The sequence below is a fragment of the Cygnus olor genome, chromosome 11 (assembly GCF_009769625.2).
Source record: "Cygnus olor isolate bCygOlo1 chromosome 11, bCygOlo1.pri.v2, whole genome shotgun sequence".
Lineage (NCBI taxonomy): Eukaryota > Metazoa > Chordata > Aves > Anseriformes > Anatidae > Cygnus > Cygnus olor.
This window is the reverse complement of record NC_049179.1, coordinates 8084503-8098936: the sequence shown is the minus strand read 5'-3', so window position 1 is coordinate 8098936 and position 14434 is coordinate 8084503. Positions and strand designations below refer to the sequence as shown.

The window sequence follows — 14434 nt, the reverse complement described above, 5'->3', positions numbered from 1 at the left end:
TGTCATACCTAAAAACAAGAACACCAAAGTAACTTGCTCATTTTACCATTAACAAAATCTTATGTCTTACGGAAGAGTCAGCTAACACAAACAGCTGTCCTACGAACACAGAACTGACTTCTAGGTTTCACAGCTAGTTGTCATGAGAAGGCTCTCTTAACACGTCCCCTTCAATTTATTACTGTATGGCAAGTCAGGATCCTACCAAGATTATGAGCTCTGCCTGCTTTGCATGCATACTTTCATCTTTCAGTACTCAGGTATTTAGACTTACATGCATGGTTCCACCCCCACACTGTCTGAAACTTTCATTCTCTTACAGACAAAAGGAGCCTTGAGAGCTTATGCAACCCAAACATACTAACTGTATTTTCACCCAGTCAGAACTTTTCAATACTTTTAAGCTGAACAGAGCTGATGCATTTAAGTTCACCTGTAAGTAAAGGTAGTCTAATAAAAGTGAACCTCCAGCACTTTCCTGTCCATGAGTCACAAATACCAACCCATCCAAACCCTTTGGCAAGTTTAGGCCCTAACCAGTAACTTTTAAAACCAGAGGATTTTACCACAGCAAACAACACTGAATATTTTATTCTGCCCCCCGACTCACTGTAGGAGAGCTTGAGAAAAAAACAGAGTGAAGGCCCAAAGCAAAGCACACATCGGGGTCCCTCAGCCTGGGGAGAGCTGCCCGTGCCCCCTCACAAGTTTAACCACCACCGTTATGAGAAGGCGACTGCTGGGCAGGGGAACAAGGGCGCTCTGACCGTGCGAACCGCCTCGGAGAATTAAACTTCTAAAGGGACTGAGAACTGAGAGACGGAAAGGGAAAAGAAGGGAAGGAAGGGAAACGAAGCCCGGCCCCCAGCCGCGTTTCCCCGCCCGGCCCGGGGCGGAGCGGGCCGCGGGGCCGCAGGCCGCGGCGGTGTGGCGCACTCAGCAAAGCACCGGCCCCCGCCTGCCTGCCGAGCTCGCCCCGCCGGGGCCCGGAGGAAGGCTGCCCCGCCGCCAGCCGGGCTCCTGCCCCCTTTGTGCGGCGGCCCAGGGCAGCCCGGCGGGGCAGGGAGCGGGGCCCGGGGCGCTCCCAACTTTTGTGTGCGCCGCGGCGGGGCCGGGAGCGGGGAGGGGAGCGCGGAGCCCCCCGGGGAAGCGGCCCCAGGCGGGCGGAGGCCCCCGACCGGCCCCGGCTGCTGAGTCACCCCCTGCGCCCCCGGCCCGCGCCCCGCAGACAATGGCGAGGGCGGCCCCTGTCCTGCCCGGTCCCTGCCCCTGCCCGGCCCGCACCGTGATGTTGCAGTGGATGGTGAGCGGCGGCGGCGGCTGCGGGCCGGAGCCCGGCGGCGGCGGCAGGAGCACGAACTGGCAGTGGAGCTCGTCCAGCTTCCAGGAGACGATGCGGAAGCGCTCGTGGTCCTTGTCGAAGATGGACTCGAGGAACTTCAGCTCGGCCTTGAGCCCTGACACCGACATCCTGGCCTCATCTCCGGCTGCGGCTCCGGGCCCGGGCCTGCGCCGCCTCGCCTCGCCCCCGCGGCTGCTCTGCCCGGGCCGGCCCCGGCCCCGGCCCTGCCCCTGCCCCCGGCCCTGGCCCTGCCCGCGGGGCGGAAGATGGCGGCGGGCGGGGGGGCCGGGGCAGCCCCAGCCGGCGCGGAGACGGCGAGCGCGGCGGCGGCTGCCTTTGTACCAGCCTGCGGCGCCCGCTCGCTCGCTTAAAAGGGCAACAGCGCAGCCCGCACCCCCCGCTCCGCTCCGCTCCCTTCCTTCCCTTCCTTCCTTCCCTCCCCGGCGGGCTGGGCCAGCCCCGCCAGCCGCCCCGCCCCGGCCCGGCGCGGCCCTGCCTCCTCCCGCTGCCCGGGGACCGCGGCGGGGCCGGGCCGGGCCGGGCCCTGCTCCTCCCCCGGGGCCGCCCCCGCCGCTGCCCTCGCCCCCCGGTGCTCACCTGGGCCGCTCCGCCTCCTGCCCCGCACCGCACGGGTCCCGCCGCTCGCCCCCGGTCCCCTCAGCCCTGCCAGCAGCCAGCCAACGAGCGGCAGCGGCTCCGGGCCCGGCGCTTCTGAGGGACGCGCACAGAGCCGCTCGGGGTCCAGCTTTGCGAGCTGCAAAGTAGCACCAGAAGCTCGTTGAAAGTGCTCGCGTTGCTCTCCAGTGCCTCTGGAACAGCTTGTACGTTTTACCCAAAGAAAAGCACAGCGAAGCCTGAAAGCAGAGCCAAGTGAATAGTCACTACGTTCAGGGATCAAGCGATGCTACCTCTGTTTCTGTCACTCGGGGACACCCTGTCTCCTAGCCTTTATTTGTCACTTTCCATCTTCGCTTTGTCCACAGACGGTTGTGCACTTGGGGACAAGCAACAACCCTCAAACAGCACCAAGGGACTACGTACTACAGGGAGCACTGTTACAGGGAGTCCTTCTTGTTTCCCAGCCAGTTTTAACTAACGTGGTACCACGTGCACACACACAAAGCTGGAATAGGGAACGGCTTTTTTTTTTTTTTTTAAACATTGATATTTTATATAAATCTTTAAATCCAGAGGAACTGGCAGCACGTCACAAACCACAAACTGAATCTTTTCAAGTGGTGAGAACTCTAATCTTGATCCAGAAAAACAGTCATGCACATGCCCAACTCCACATGGCAGCATATGGAAGTCTTATTGATTTGTGGGCTTGAAATCTATCCTTCCAGCAAAGACAGCTGCAAAGAACATACTTTGCTGCAAAACCAGCCAGGAAGGATTGACACTAGCTAAAAACTCTGAATGAAAGATACCAGAAAGTCCAAAGAGAGTTGAAAGATCTGTTTTTTGTTTTGTTTTTCCAAGTATCAATTGAAAGGTGCCTATTGTAAAGCGTGTGCAACTCAGCCTTCCTAGAAGGGCTGAACTGTCTTGTTGGCTCAGACTCTATAGTCTGCAAAGCAAGGACAGAGAGCGGATATGACAGCTGTCTGTCGATGCGTCATCGGGCAAAGTGAAGACCTTTGAGAGATAAGGGAATATGTAAGCAAAGGGCAAATACTCTATAAACAGCAGAAAATTACACGTCTACCTATTAAAAAGGGAAGGCCTGGAAGAGCCTTACTATTGGAACACTGGAAACAAAGCAAACCAGACTTTGTTAGGCATTACGTGATGTGATGCGTGAAACAGCAGAGAAATGAATTTGGTGACTCAGCCCTATTTTGCTCAGACGATATGATTTTGGCCTAGAACGCCTCACTGCAGCAGGGAGACTTAGCAAGTTCAAACTGCACCTTTCGTCATGCCCTCCCCAGAACTGCCTCTATCCATCCCTACCTCTGGGCTTCCATTCTCCTCGTCCTCCTTTAGCATTCTCACCTGCCTCTCTCTTGTGCTGCCCCTCCTCTGTCTGCGACCCCCCATCTGTCTGGGCAGTGGCAGGGTGTGGGTGTGCTGGCGGGCAGGGAGGCTGCCATGCCTGTGCTATCTGGCCAGCTGGTGGAAGGCACAACCACCTCTCTCAGGCACCCAGAGATCCAAACATCATGGTGTCTCCTGGCCATCTGGCAGGCCAAACAAACTGCTTAATCAGCCAAGTGCGTCCTGCAAGCCATATGCTGTTTAAGTCTGGTAGAGAACATTCCCCAGCTCCTTCAGTCTGCCTTTTTGTTGCAGGCTTCAAGAAGCAACATGCAGCTGCACTGCCACCACTCCCCTAAATTCTGCTGCGCTTTTCCATGTTTAGCAGGCATTGTGCAAGCTGGGAGGGTATAGCTCTGCCTGTGAATTCATTTCTGTGTTAAAGACCTTGAGAACACATCCGGGATGCCTTGCTATCTGGAATACAGAAACTGCTGCAGAGGTGCAAAGAGCTGTTCATCATGTCTGGTTCATTCCTATTTCTTCCTTCAGGGACTTGCCGAAAGGCTTTAACACGAATCTTACATTGGTCACAAGGTGACTCAGGAAATCCTGAATTCCCCAAAGACCAAAATGAATGCATGTGGGGAAAGACCTGACATCTCTGGGTAATAAAGGAAATTAATATTGGTAAAGACCCTCAGGAGCACTGTATGAGATTACAGTAATTACAGATGCTCTTTGGTTCCCTTGATCTATACTGCCTGCAAGCACCACTTTTTTTCTACCTTTCTTCCTGCATGTAGATGTTTGATATACAGAGAGTGGTTTCCATGATGTCATACATCTAGATTTCCTCTTCCTGGGCTCTGCACTTTGGCCAAATCTCTCTGCTATGAAGACAACATACCTTCATAACCCTCTTTGTTCCTTTTCCCTCTTTTCCCTGATATTTATTGGGTAACTTGATAATAACTGATCTTGGGATTGAAGAGATACTTTAAGTTTTTCACAGGCAGCATCAGAACGTGAGACCGGAAAAGACAAATAATGGCTGATACACCCACATAGAGAAGCATAAGGCAGGAAACCTTACCTGGAACTTTGGCACAGGCAGAAAGACAGTGAGTCAAGAGGATCCTGCTTTTCCAAGATGCAATCCAACCTGTCTTGGTCACCATAGCTGTGCCTTCATATCAGCTTCTGAGCTCAGAGCAAAGTCATAGCTTCCGTAACGAAGTCACTTTCAAAGCATTTTAGAAAAACAGTGTCAGTGCGTTTGATGGACAATACAGTTTCAAGAAACTTAGTATACAGCGGACCATGAGATTGCTTACCTCCTCAAATACCCACTTTACTTTTAAAGACTGCAACAGTTACAGAATTGCATTTCAAAAGCCAACCCACCCTAAGGCAGCTTTGGACAAACAGCGATACTGGTGCCCAGATGTTCAGGGCTAGGTGGCAAGCAGTTGCCACCTGGCACCCAAATACTAGGGCCAAAAGCTTAACATAAGCCAGCCGAGCAACCCACCAGCAACAACGGAGCAGAGTTTTACCCAGGATGGTCTGAGGCTGATGAAGGAGTTTTCAGCCACAATTCTGAGTCCGTCCCCATGGCTGTTAGCAACTGAGTCAAATACGTCCCTCCTTAGAGTGCTTTTGCTCAGCGGATGAAGAGCATTTGTAAATCTAGACAGGAAACAGCAATAATGTTTCTGTGAAGATTTCATTACTGTTTGTAGATTTGTACTTCTGGCTGTGGACATATATATACACATACATATAACCAAGCAGCGTATATTCCAGAACAGTTAAAAGCTGAATAGTGTCTGCAAAGCAGGGTTAATGATATGTTTTTGTTCTATATGAATGCTGTGGGAATTCATTTATTAGCTGAAAGGTGCCACTGGAAAGCAAAGCCATATTAACCGCAGTCTTCCAGTGCTACAGATGGGGATTAAAATCTACTGTGCAAACACATCAGAAACAAAACTCTTTGCATGCAAGTATTTAAAAATGCACTGTGAGGGAACACAACTAGCGTTCTTCTTTATGGCTCATGTAGCTTCTTAAAAACAGATTAAAAACACATCTATGGAGGCAATAAGGAACCACGCAGCCATATCTGAGGCATGCTACTTAATAACAGAACAGAACAAGCTGGGGAAAAAAGGAAAACTGGACACTGTATTTCCAAAGCCCAGCTGGGTGAGAGAAGAGGTGGCTGCAGGGAGCACTGTGTAGAGCATGCTAACACACCTTCCCTGGACTCCCTGGGACTCCCACCCCTTCTTGGGATCCACAAAGTTCTAAGCCTTACAGGGCTCGGCAAGCTTAGCTTCCTTTGTCATCACAGAAGCTTAAAAGGGATGGACAGGAGCAGAGGTCAGATGGCAGGCTCAGTCCTGCTGAACACCTCTGGCTGGAGGGGGAGACAGGGAAATGAACAGATCCCCAGATCAAGGACTCAGCGCTGAGATGCAATCTTAACCATAGCTAAATGTGCAACTTCTCCTTCCCCTTTCCTTTTCCTTGTTTTGATAGGCAGCAAAATAGTTAACTGAGTCAATATTTAGAGTATCAGCACAGGGCATCCAGGTTGGCAGGCACTGAGATTAATGAGGCAGGTCAGAGCTGTTGCTTTCAGACTCTGCAAGCACAGACAGATGTCACCACATCACTTCGTTTGGTAAAGACAAATCAAGCACAGCTCAGCAACCACACACACAGCGTGCAGGGCTTCTCAGTTACTGTTACTACTTTTTGTAGATAAGTTTAGATTTGGGGGAACAAAGCAGTGCCCATGGCAGTGCTGTCTCCAGTCAAACCCTCCGCAGAACGTCAAAAGTGCTGCACCAACACAAACATTATGGGTGTCATACCGAAGCAGGCATGTGATCCTGCCTCACTGAGGTTAAATAAATTTTGGGAGGCAGGGTCATTGCAGAACCAGGTGCACAGACAGTCTTTGGAGCCAACCACAGTCTAACCACTGCAGTAACTCAGCTAATTTAATTTCTGACCCAGCCTTGGAAGACTTTCCCAAGGCTACACAGTGAGCTGGTGTCAGTGCTGGGATGTGTCCTGCTTATGCAGTCCGTCAGCAGAGTCCAGCTGTCTGAGAAGAGGCAGGGCACCCCAAGCCTGGGGCCTGTGCCACAGCAGCCTTGTTCACAGCCTTGCTTCAGACCTGGAACAGTCGCAACTGCACCGTCTCTGCCCATATTCAGTCCTCCCCTAGCACCCTCCTTGCTCGAGGGGAGCAGGGGAAGTGCCGTAGAGCTGCCAGAGTGCTTCCTGTGGGTGCTGTCCACCCCTGTGTGCTGGGAACACTGACAGGGGACGCTGGGTGGAGAGCTCACGCTGAAGGTTTCTATGGGAAGGGGTTAATGTCAGTTCTTATGTTGCTCCCAAGTGCACCTCATAGACACTTTTTCCTTGCCGTCATCGCAACAGGACAGGCCATGTTTTACCAAGGTCACACAGCATCCATAGGAATCAAAATACTGGTGAGCTAGGCCAGAGATCTTCAACCACTCTCTGATTTGGAGTTCACAGGACCCCAAGAGAGCACAGGTCAAGACCTACCAGGAGCTGGTAAGGGATCCTTTACATACTCTGCATCTAGTAACCTTCAAATGTCACTACAAAGCTTGGTGATACAGCATAAAAAAAAAAGTGGCCAAGTACATCTTAAAAAGTAATCCTCCCATCTTTACAAGTAAAAGGATGAAAGATGAGATACTTCTCTCCATTACAAAGATGACCTGCAACATGAGAGGTTACTTGATTACTGAGAAAAAGTCACAAACCCAGCAGTCTCAGAGAAACAAATGCAAGAACAAACCTCGGAAAAGAATGATCCTAGCAGCTGCCATTCTGTAAACCTCACTCTTTTTCCACTAGGAACAAATTATGAGCACAAAAAGCCACTAAAACAGATGAAGGATAGAAGACTCACAAGTAGTTTTATTTGCCCTTTACAAAAAGTGGAACTTCCCGTAGAATTAAAGTCTGTGAATCAGAATCAGTGAATAAAAGGGATATAGCAGAACCTACATATGGGGCTTTTAAAAAATTTTGAAAGACTGCATCACAACAATCCATAAATAACATAGATTCAATTTTCTTTTGGTACAGCACCCACATAGCTTGGGAACTGGTTTAACAATTGTGAACAAGGAATAAAAATAGAAAATTAATGAGCAAGGAAAGGTATTTATTTTTTAAATGGATCATGGCAGTGCTGTGTTAGAGCTGATCTCAAGATTTTCACAGCTAACTGCAAGAGACTATGACTAATGAAATTATCAGATGACAGAGAGGCATTCTGAATAAAACAAAGACAATAAAATAATTCCAAGAGGCACAAAAAAAAATAAAAAAGGTAAAAACCAAAACAACCCCTTGATCTGTAAGCCACAAACCTAGTGACTCCTGGTTTCCTATACATTTCTGTTTTTATACCACCACACCACTGCATCTTGCTTGGTGTCATGCTGTAAATCCCCTCACCCCTTCCCAGTTCCTACCCATGTCTCTCACTTCTTACTTTGCACAGGATTCTCCATATTTCCTCCTACTTCCACCATCAGTTCTGGCTAGGTGAGACAGAGCATATACTGTGGCTGGTTTCAGAATCCATCCTGTTGTGTATATCCTATCATATCTACGTCAAACTGTCTAATGAAAAAACATTTTATAGATAAGATTCCATGTTTTTGGCTAATATCTTGTTCATGCAGTTGAGCTCTGGTTTGTGGACAGGGTAAGACCAAGGGCCTACTGCTATTTCCCAGGTGGGGAGTGGCTTCTCTCCTCTAGTCAGTCACTGAGTTTTAGAAAGTTTGTGGAACGTAATTTTTTGTTTTTAATTCTATGTTTGCATTAAATACGGTTTAAACAGGCCAACGCGTTCAAGAGGCAGTAAGAGCAAGGTCGGTATAACATCAGGTGGTGCTTGTCAGTACCATGGCATAAGGAAAGGAAAGCTCCTTGATAAACACGGAGACAAATCTGTACCTGGAACACCGCACTGTGATCTCAGCAGAAAATCAACAAGAATCAGAGCAAGGGACGGGACTTGGAAGACAGACCTGTGAAGGGTGACTTAAAGGGGCTAAACACCAGAGCTAGCTCCTCGGCTGTGGACAAAGATCCTCTTTTACACGCTCCAATCCTAGATCTGGCTTGCACTCACCTTAGCTGCAGGCACAGCACAGAACAACCTTGACACAGCACAGCATTTGTAGGACACCTACAAGAACGCAGTGGGGCAATACGCTCACCAGGACGATTTTCTTCTCTAGACAAGAGTCTTAACATGCCCCTAAGTGTCTGAGAAAGAGCTATCTGGCTCAAAGAACCAGCCTCGCACGAACACTGCAGCTAAAGGATAGTTAAACAGAGATACACTAATTCCCACGGGGACAGCAGGAGAGCAAAAGGGCTGGAGCTGAAGGATCTTTATCATCCCCTCCCCACACTAGCACATGACTGGATCATTACTAGAAGCGTATGTAACGCACAGTCCTGCATTTGTGTTCTGGCTTCCAAGCACTGTGAGCGCTAAGTAAAGACAGGAATTATTTAGCATTGATACAGAGAGGCAACTGGGGATTTAAGCAAGAAAGATAAACTGGGAAGGAGAAAACACGACCTGAATGCTGGCCCAAACTTCCTGGTGCAGTGATGTAGGAGATGAAATCCCCGGGAAGCAATTGCATAGTGTGCCAGAGCTGCCCGAGAGCGGCCAGCAAGGGGGGACGGAGGTGGGCCGGATGGGGAAGGCCAAAGGAAAAGGCTGCGGCTTCAGGGTGGCAAGGCAAGCAGGACAAAGAGAGCTGTAGCCCAGAAGTGTCCATTAGAGCCTGCTTAGAAACCTGCTCTGGCCAGACGCATCCAAAAGTGAATCTCACCACACCACTAAGTAACCCGGTTTCAATTTCTGATGGGCTTCTGACAGCATGAGCAGCCCTGGCAAGGCCTGGGCTTGGTGAGGATTGCTGCTGGCTGTGCAGGCAGCCCGGGTGCTCTGCAGCGAGCTGACACCGGATGCAGAGCTCCCGCACCACCCGTAGGAGGCAGTCTGAAGTGCCCCGCAGGGCCAGCAGCGCCCAGGCCACACCAAGAGATGCTCGCACAGGGCAGCAGTGACTGCTCCCAATGGAAGCCTTTGGGTAGACCTGAACTCCCTTGGGGAGCCTTTACGCAACCCCACACACAACAGGACTCTGCGCTTTCTCTCTTTCCAAACAACCCTAACTGGAACACTAAGCCTAGCCCTAATTAGGACCCTAAAAAACACGTAAGGCGACAGTTTCTCCCATCAAAATGTTCTCCCAAGAGAAGCCTTTGGGTACACCTGAAGAGAAAGCAACTGCAGCAGCAAAAGCCACAGCACAGCTAGGACAGTTACTCTCATCCCCTCCTTTACCTCAGCTGTTCTCCTGCCCCCGTGGCAGATGCTTCCACCTGCTCTCTTAAGCCAGCTACAGTACCTCTAAAGGCAAACAGGATTTTTACTTTATTTTATGTAGTGAAGTAACTGCAGTGACAACCGCACCCCAAAAACAGCTGCTACCTCTGTTCATCACTCACCTTGCCAGATGCAGCTCGGGTCATGACGTCCTGTGTTGCATGCTTCATTTCAGCGCTAACAAATTATAACGTAGTCTGAAGATAACGATTCAGCTGCCAGCATTAGCATCCGTCCCTCAACAACACAAGTGACCCCATTTTTAATTTTATCGTTTCAAAACAACAGTCCACTTGCCTCAGCACCTGGAAAGTAGATCAAGCCAGTCACTGAGTTGCCGACCAAGAGCTTGACAGTTCCAGAAGGTGACAGTTCTAGAAGGCACTCTTTCCTTTGACCAGTTCCTCCTAAGGTTTCTCTACTGCTGGCAAAAAAATAAAAAATAAATACAGAATTTCAAAACCCCACATCTGGAAGCTTTCAAGATTCAAAAACGTACCTCCTCCAGCACTATTCAAGCACTATGCAAACAGCTGCTCACAAGCAGCTCAATCTCCCCCTCCACATCTGCCAAACACCACAGAGATGACTCTGTGGCAGCTGCCCTTGAGTACCTGCCCAGAGACAGACCAGACGTCTTTGGACCGCCACATTAGCTATCATCACTAAGTGTCAGGCAGGACAGTTCCAGGCCAAACACACACAGGCACGCTACAAACATTATGAACAAAACACAGGAGAACACGAGGTGCCAGAAGAATGACTCCCAGAAGGAAGCCCTACGGCGACAGCAAGTCGGCACAGATGCTCTCCCAGAGATACTCAAATGCCACGACTTGTGACTGAAAGCGACCGCCAAAACTGAGATGATGGAGGCATAAAAAGCCCAGTTTTACGACAAGAGACTGGAAGAATGGAGTGCAAACCCTGTAAGAGAACTCTTGGACAAAGAGTACTCAAGGAAGAGATCCTGATGTGGCCCACATGACTTCCGCAATGGCAAGGAAGGAAATGGATACCATCTGAAACCGAACATGATGCACAAGACCTGAAACGGATCTGTGCTTTAAGCTGTAACTGCAAGACAAGAAGCGCTTGATCAGCCTCGTGATGAAGAAACAAGCATTTAGAACCTTTGGCTTGGCTACCAAGTTGCCTCTCTAGTCAGTCCAATGCAAAAAGCAATGAGGATAACAAGACCCGAGGACATGCGTAACATATGATGAATATGATATTCCATATCAGGAAACATTTATGATACAAAAAATTACACGCACAAAAGAAATGAGCTCTTTAAGCTCCCACTGCAAGACAAGCAGCGCTCAACTGGTGTTATTCCCATGAGGTGAAGTGTTCAATACCCTCAGGATGGCTTCTGCAGGGCTTGCTGAGCACCAAGAGCAACAGGAAATGAAGACTATCGTACAGCACAGCACAGACACCAAGCTGGAACTGCCCTGCCTGGCACATACATGCTCATGCTGTACCTGACAGACCCCCCCCCACACCCCCTCTCTGCCTGACCATGACCAATCCTGAGAGGCCCCATCCACTGCAACGACTTCAAAGCATATACCCTTGCCCTGCGTGCCCATTCACAACCCTGACCCAAACATAGCATTTGCCCCCCATCTTAGCTTGGAAACGCTGGGAGGCAGGTTCCATCCTCAACAAGGAACACAAAGGCTAGCCAGGACATTGCTTCAGGCACAAGGCTCCTCTTCACCTGCAGAAACAGAGTGCCATCAGGCACTGGCACGCCAGCCAAACTTCTTCCAATGTAACACCCTCCTCAGAAGCAGAACGGTAGTCAACCGCCCTGCTCTGCTACTGAAGTCAGACAACCGCTAGACCACTCCCCGCCTCCCCCTGCCAACCATCCCCCACACACAGTATTTGCCCCTTGATTTAATTCTCAGGGGTCACAACCCATCCTCAGCATGGACCACAGAGGCCAGCTAGGATGTTGACAGTTTCTTCTTCATCCCCTGAAAAGAGAAGTCACCCAGAGGGGGGCCGATAGACTACCAACCTGAAACCCATGCCCGTTTTCCAACTCTTTTCTACTCACCTTCCTGATCGAGGTTTAGCGCTTCCATTCGCCATGCCGAGCCAAGGTCACGTGGCTCAGACCAAGGTGAAAGAACAGACAAATGTGACAATCCACAGAACAGTCTATACCTACTCCTCTTCTTTCCTCCCCTACCCCAACAGCCAAGCCCCAACCCAGTACCACCGCTTCGCTCACCTAACGTCCCAAAGAGATGCATCACGCTCCCTGCTCCTCTTGCACTTGGAGCATCTCCAGCATTTCAGGAACTGGAACCGCTGACGTCTGGCGTGACACAGGAACATGGCAGGAGATGCACAATGCTGTCGCAAGGTGCTTGCCAAGCCTGCCCGACAGGCAAAACAGACTAACAAAACCAACCGACCAACTCATGGCCCACACCACCATCCACTCACCCTTGTACCTCATTCAAACTCCCAGCTTAGCCCGTGCCTATGACCTGGGCTACAAGAAACAAAAAGAGACGGTCATGTCCGTGACAAACACGCAAACAGTATGGCTCCTTGCAGAGGACCAAAGCACAGAGACCAGAGCCAGAAAAAAACAGACAAACAAAAAAACCCTCAGGTCTACAAATACCAACAGGCCATGAATGCACAGCAGCCCCAACAGGGGTGATCACAGACTTATCCTTTACAGCTGAAAAAGGTGACCCTGCTCAGTCTCTCGGTAATACTGCGCCTATGCGGTCAAGCCCCTTGCGGTGCATACTGAAGCTCTTTGTGAATCCTCTGGAGAGTTATGCAAATGGCTTGATATACCTAGAGATTAAAACATAAGCCAAAAACAGAAGCTTACCCCACCACGTCACAAAAACAAGTTACCCGGCAACCTTTGCTAAATATCCCTCTGTTAAGGGAATTCCAAGCACTTAAAATCTGGAAGGCTATAAGGTCTAAAGACTCTACACCCAGCAAAACAGGAGGAAAAAGCTCCAAAAATATAACAAACTGTCCCTAACCCTGAAAAAGACTACACCTTACGTGCCTACGGCTGCTGTTTTCAGATACATACTGGCACAGGGAACTTGGATGATACATTTCCCCTAAACCCTTCTCCATCACTTTACCACCAAGGTTGTAACTTGAATAATATTTGACACACAGGTGAAGGCATAAGGTCACATTCACAGTAAGCCCCGTAATTCTGCAAAAATCACAAGGGACCTAGAACCACAGAACAAACACGCAAAGTAACATCATCTTCCTATCAATAAGCATGCTGTAAAAATTACTCCCCTGAAGAAGAGATGTATGCAATAAAGGCACCTACTATTATATAGATTGCTTTACTCTAAAACACCCGACTAGTTGTTACCTCAAAAAGACGTGCTTACCTCTCTTAACTGGGAAACGCATCAGCCCATAGACTCTGACCCACCTGAAGAACCCTGCAACCAACTAAAGGAAAAGCAAAGCACTTACCCCAAAGAGCAGCTCAGGCAGAAAGAGCTCTCTGATGGGATGGATGCCTGTGACTCATACACCATTAGGCCCTGCCTAGAACCCCACTCCAATCACCTGGGAAAGGGGAAGGGCAAAGCACAAAAAGGAAGAAACAGAGCAGAAGGAGCAGCAGCTGTTTGTTTGTTTGTTTTTATCTGGCTTAGCTCAACACTATGCAAAGCACAGCACAGAGAACTGTGCTGTTTCTAGAAGCAACAATCCCATGCTTTTGCTGGCAGCTTTGAATATGAAAGGACAATATGACCAAGCAAGCAACTGAAATTTTTTCAGCTGGAATTAGCTCAAACCTTTTTTCACATAGAAAGAAAAAATCTAGGAGCATAACAGATTACACGCCAAAAAAAAAAAAAATTCCATGTAATGACATCACTCGCAGGAAAAAATCACGTACTTGAGTAGGCTATCTGAAAACCAAAAGGCTACGCTGATGGATCAAAACACACTACAGGACACTGGAGCCTGGCCCTCTGCTGCACCGACTTAAAACCCATCCCTACACTCACCAAGGTGCAACCCCAACCCTAACACAGACACAGCATTTCAGCCTCAACACGATTTTGGGAACTGCTGGAAAGCAGGCTTCATCCTCCGCAACGCGTACTCAGGCTCCACAGCATGGGGCTTCAGGCATCTCTTCACCTACTGAAGACGACCACCCTCAGGAACTGCCACGCCAGACCACCTTTTTCCTCTACAACACCTGTCTCAGGAACCAAACAGCATTCGAGTGACCTGCCTTGCTCCTATTCTAAAGACTATCACAGCCCACCTTGCCTGTAGCAGCTGGTAAACAGAAGAGAAAGCAACCGCAGCAGCAAAAGCCACAGCACCCCTAAGACAGTCACTCTCATCTGCTCCTTTACCTCAGCCACTCATCTGACCCCAAGGCAGATGCTTCCGCTGGGAGCAATTTTTGATGGGAGAAATTGGCGACGTACCTGTTCTGTTAGGGTCACTATTAGGGTTAGCCTTAGGGTAGACCTGAACTCCCCCTGGGAACCCTTACGCAACCCCACACACAACAGGACTCTGCGCCTTCTCTCTCTCCAAACGCTAACAACCCTAACCCTAATCCTAAGGCAACCCTACCCCTA

General features: G+C 49.6%; 1 protein-coding gene and 1 long non-coding RNA gene across 9 annotated transcripts in view; both read right to left on the bottom strand.

The window, feature by feature from the left end:
• UBE2Q2 (ubiquitin conjugating enzyme E2 Q2) overlaps nt 1–1757 on the bottom strand; it is a 42570-nt gene extending 40813 nt beyond the window's left edge. The window contains 1 exon segment of the mRNA XM_040569694.1: nt 1285–1757. Within this exon segment, the coding sequence (XP_040425628.1) occupies nt 1285–1470 (186 nt within the window). The 5' untranslated portion in view covers nt 1471–1757.
• Nucleotides 1758–2082: 325 nt separating this feature from the next.
• Nucleotides 2083–13390, bottom strand: LOC121075934. 8 transcript variants are annotated; one of them, XR_005823258.1, is made up of 10 exons: nt 12239–13390; nt 12052–12138; nt 11875–11929; nt 10303–11529; nt 10109–10224; nt 9926–10000; nt 8985–9168; nt 4882–5014; nt 4419–4565; nt 2492–2980 (listed from the first exon to the last, which is right to left on the bottom strand). It is a non-coding gene; the product is annotated as an uncharacterized LOC121075934 (long non-coding RNA). The 8 variants fall into 8 exon arrangements; XR_005823255.1 differs by having other exon boundaries at nt 12270–13390; XR_005823252.1 differs by lacking the exon at nt 2492–2980 and adding an exon at nt 2083–2196 and having other exon boundaries at nt 12052–13390.
• Nucleotides 13391–14434: the final 1044 nt, after the last annotated feature.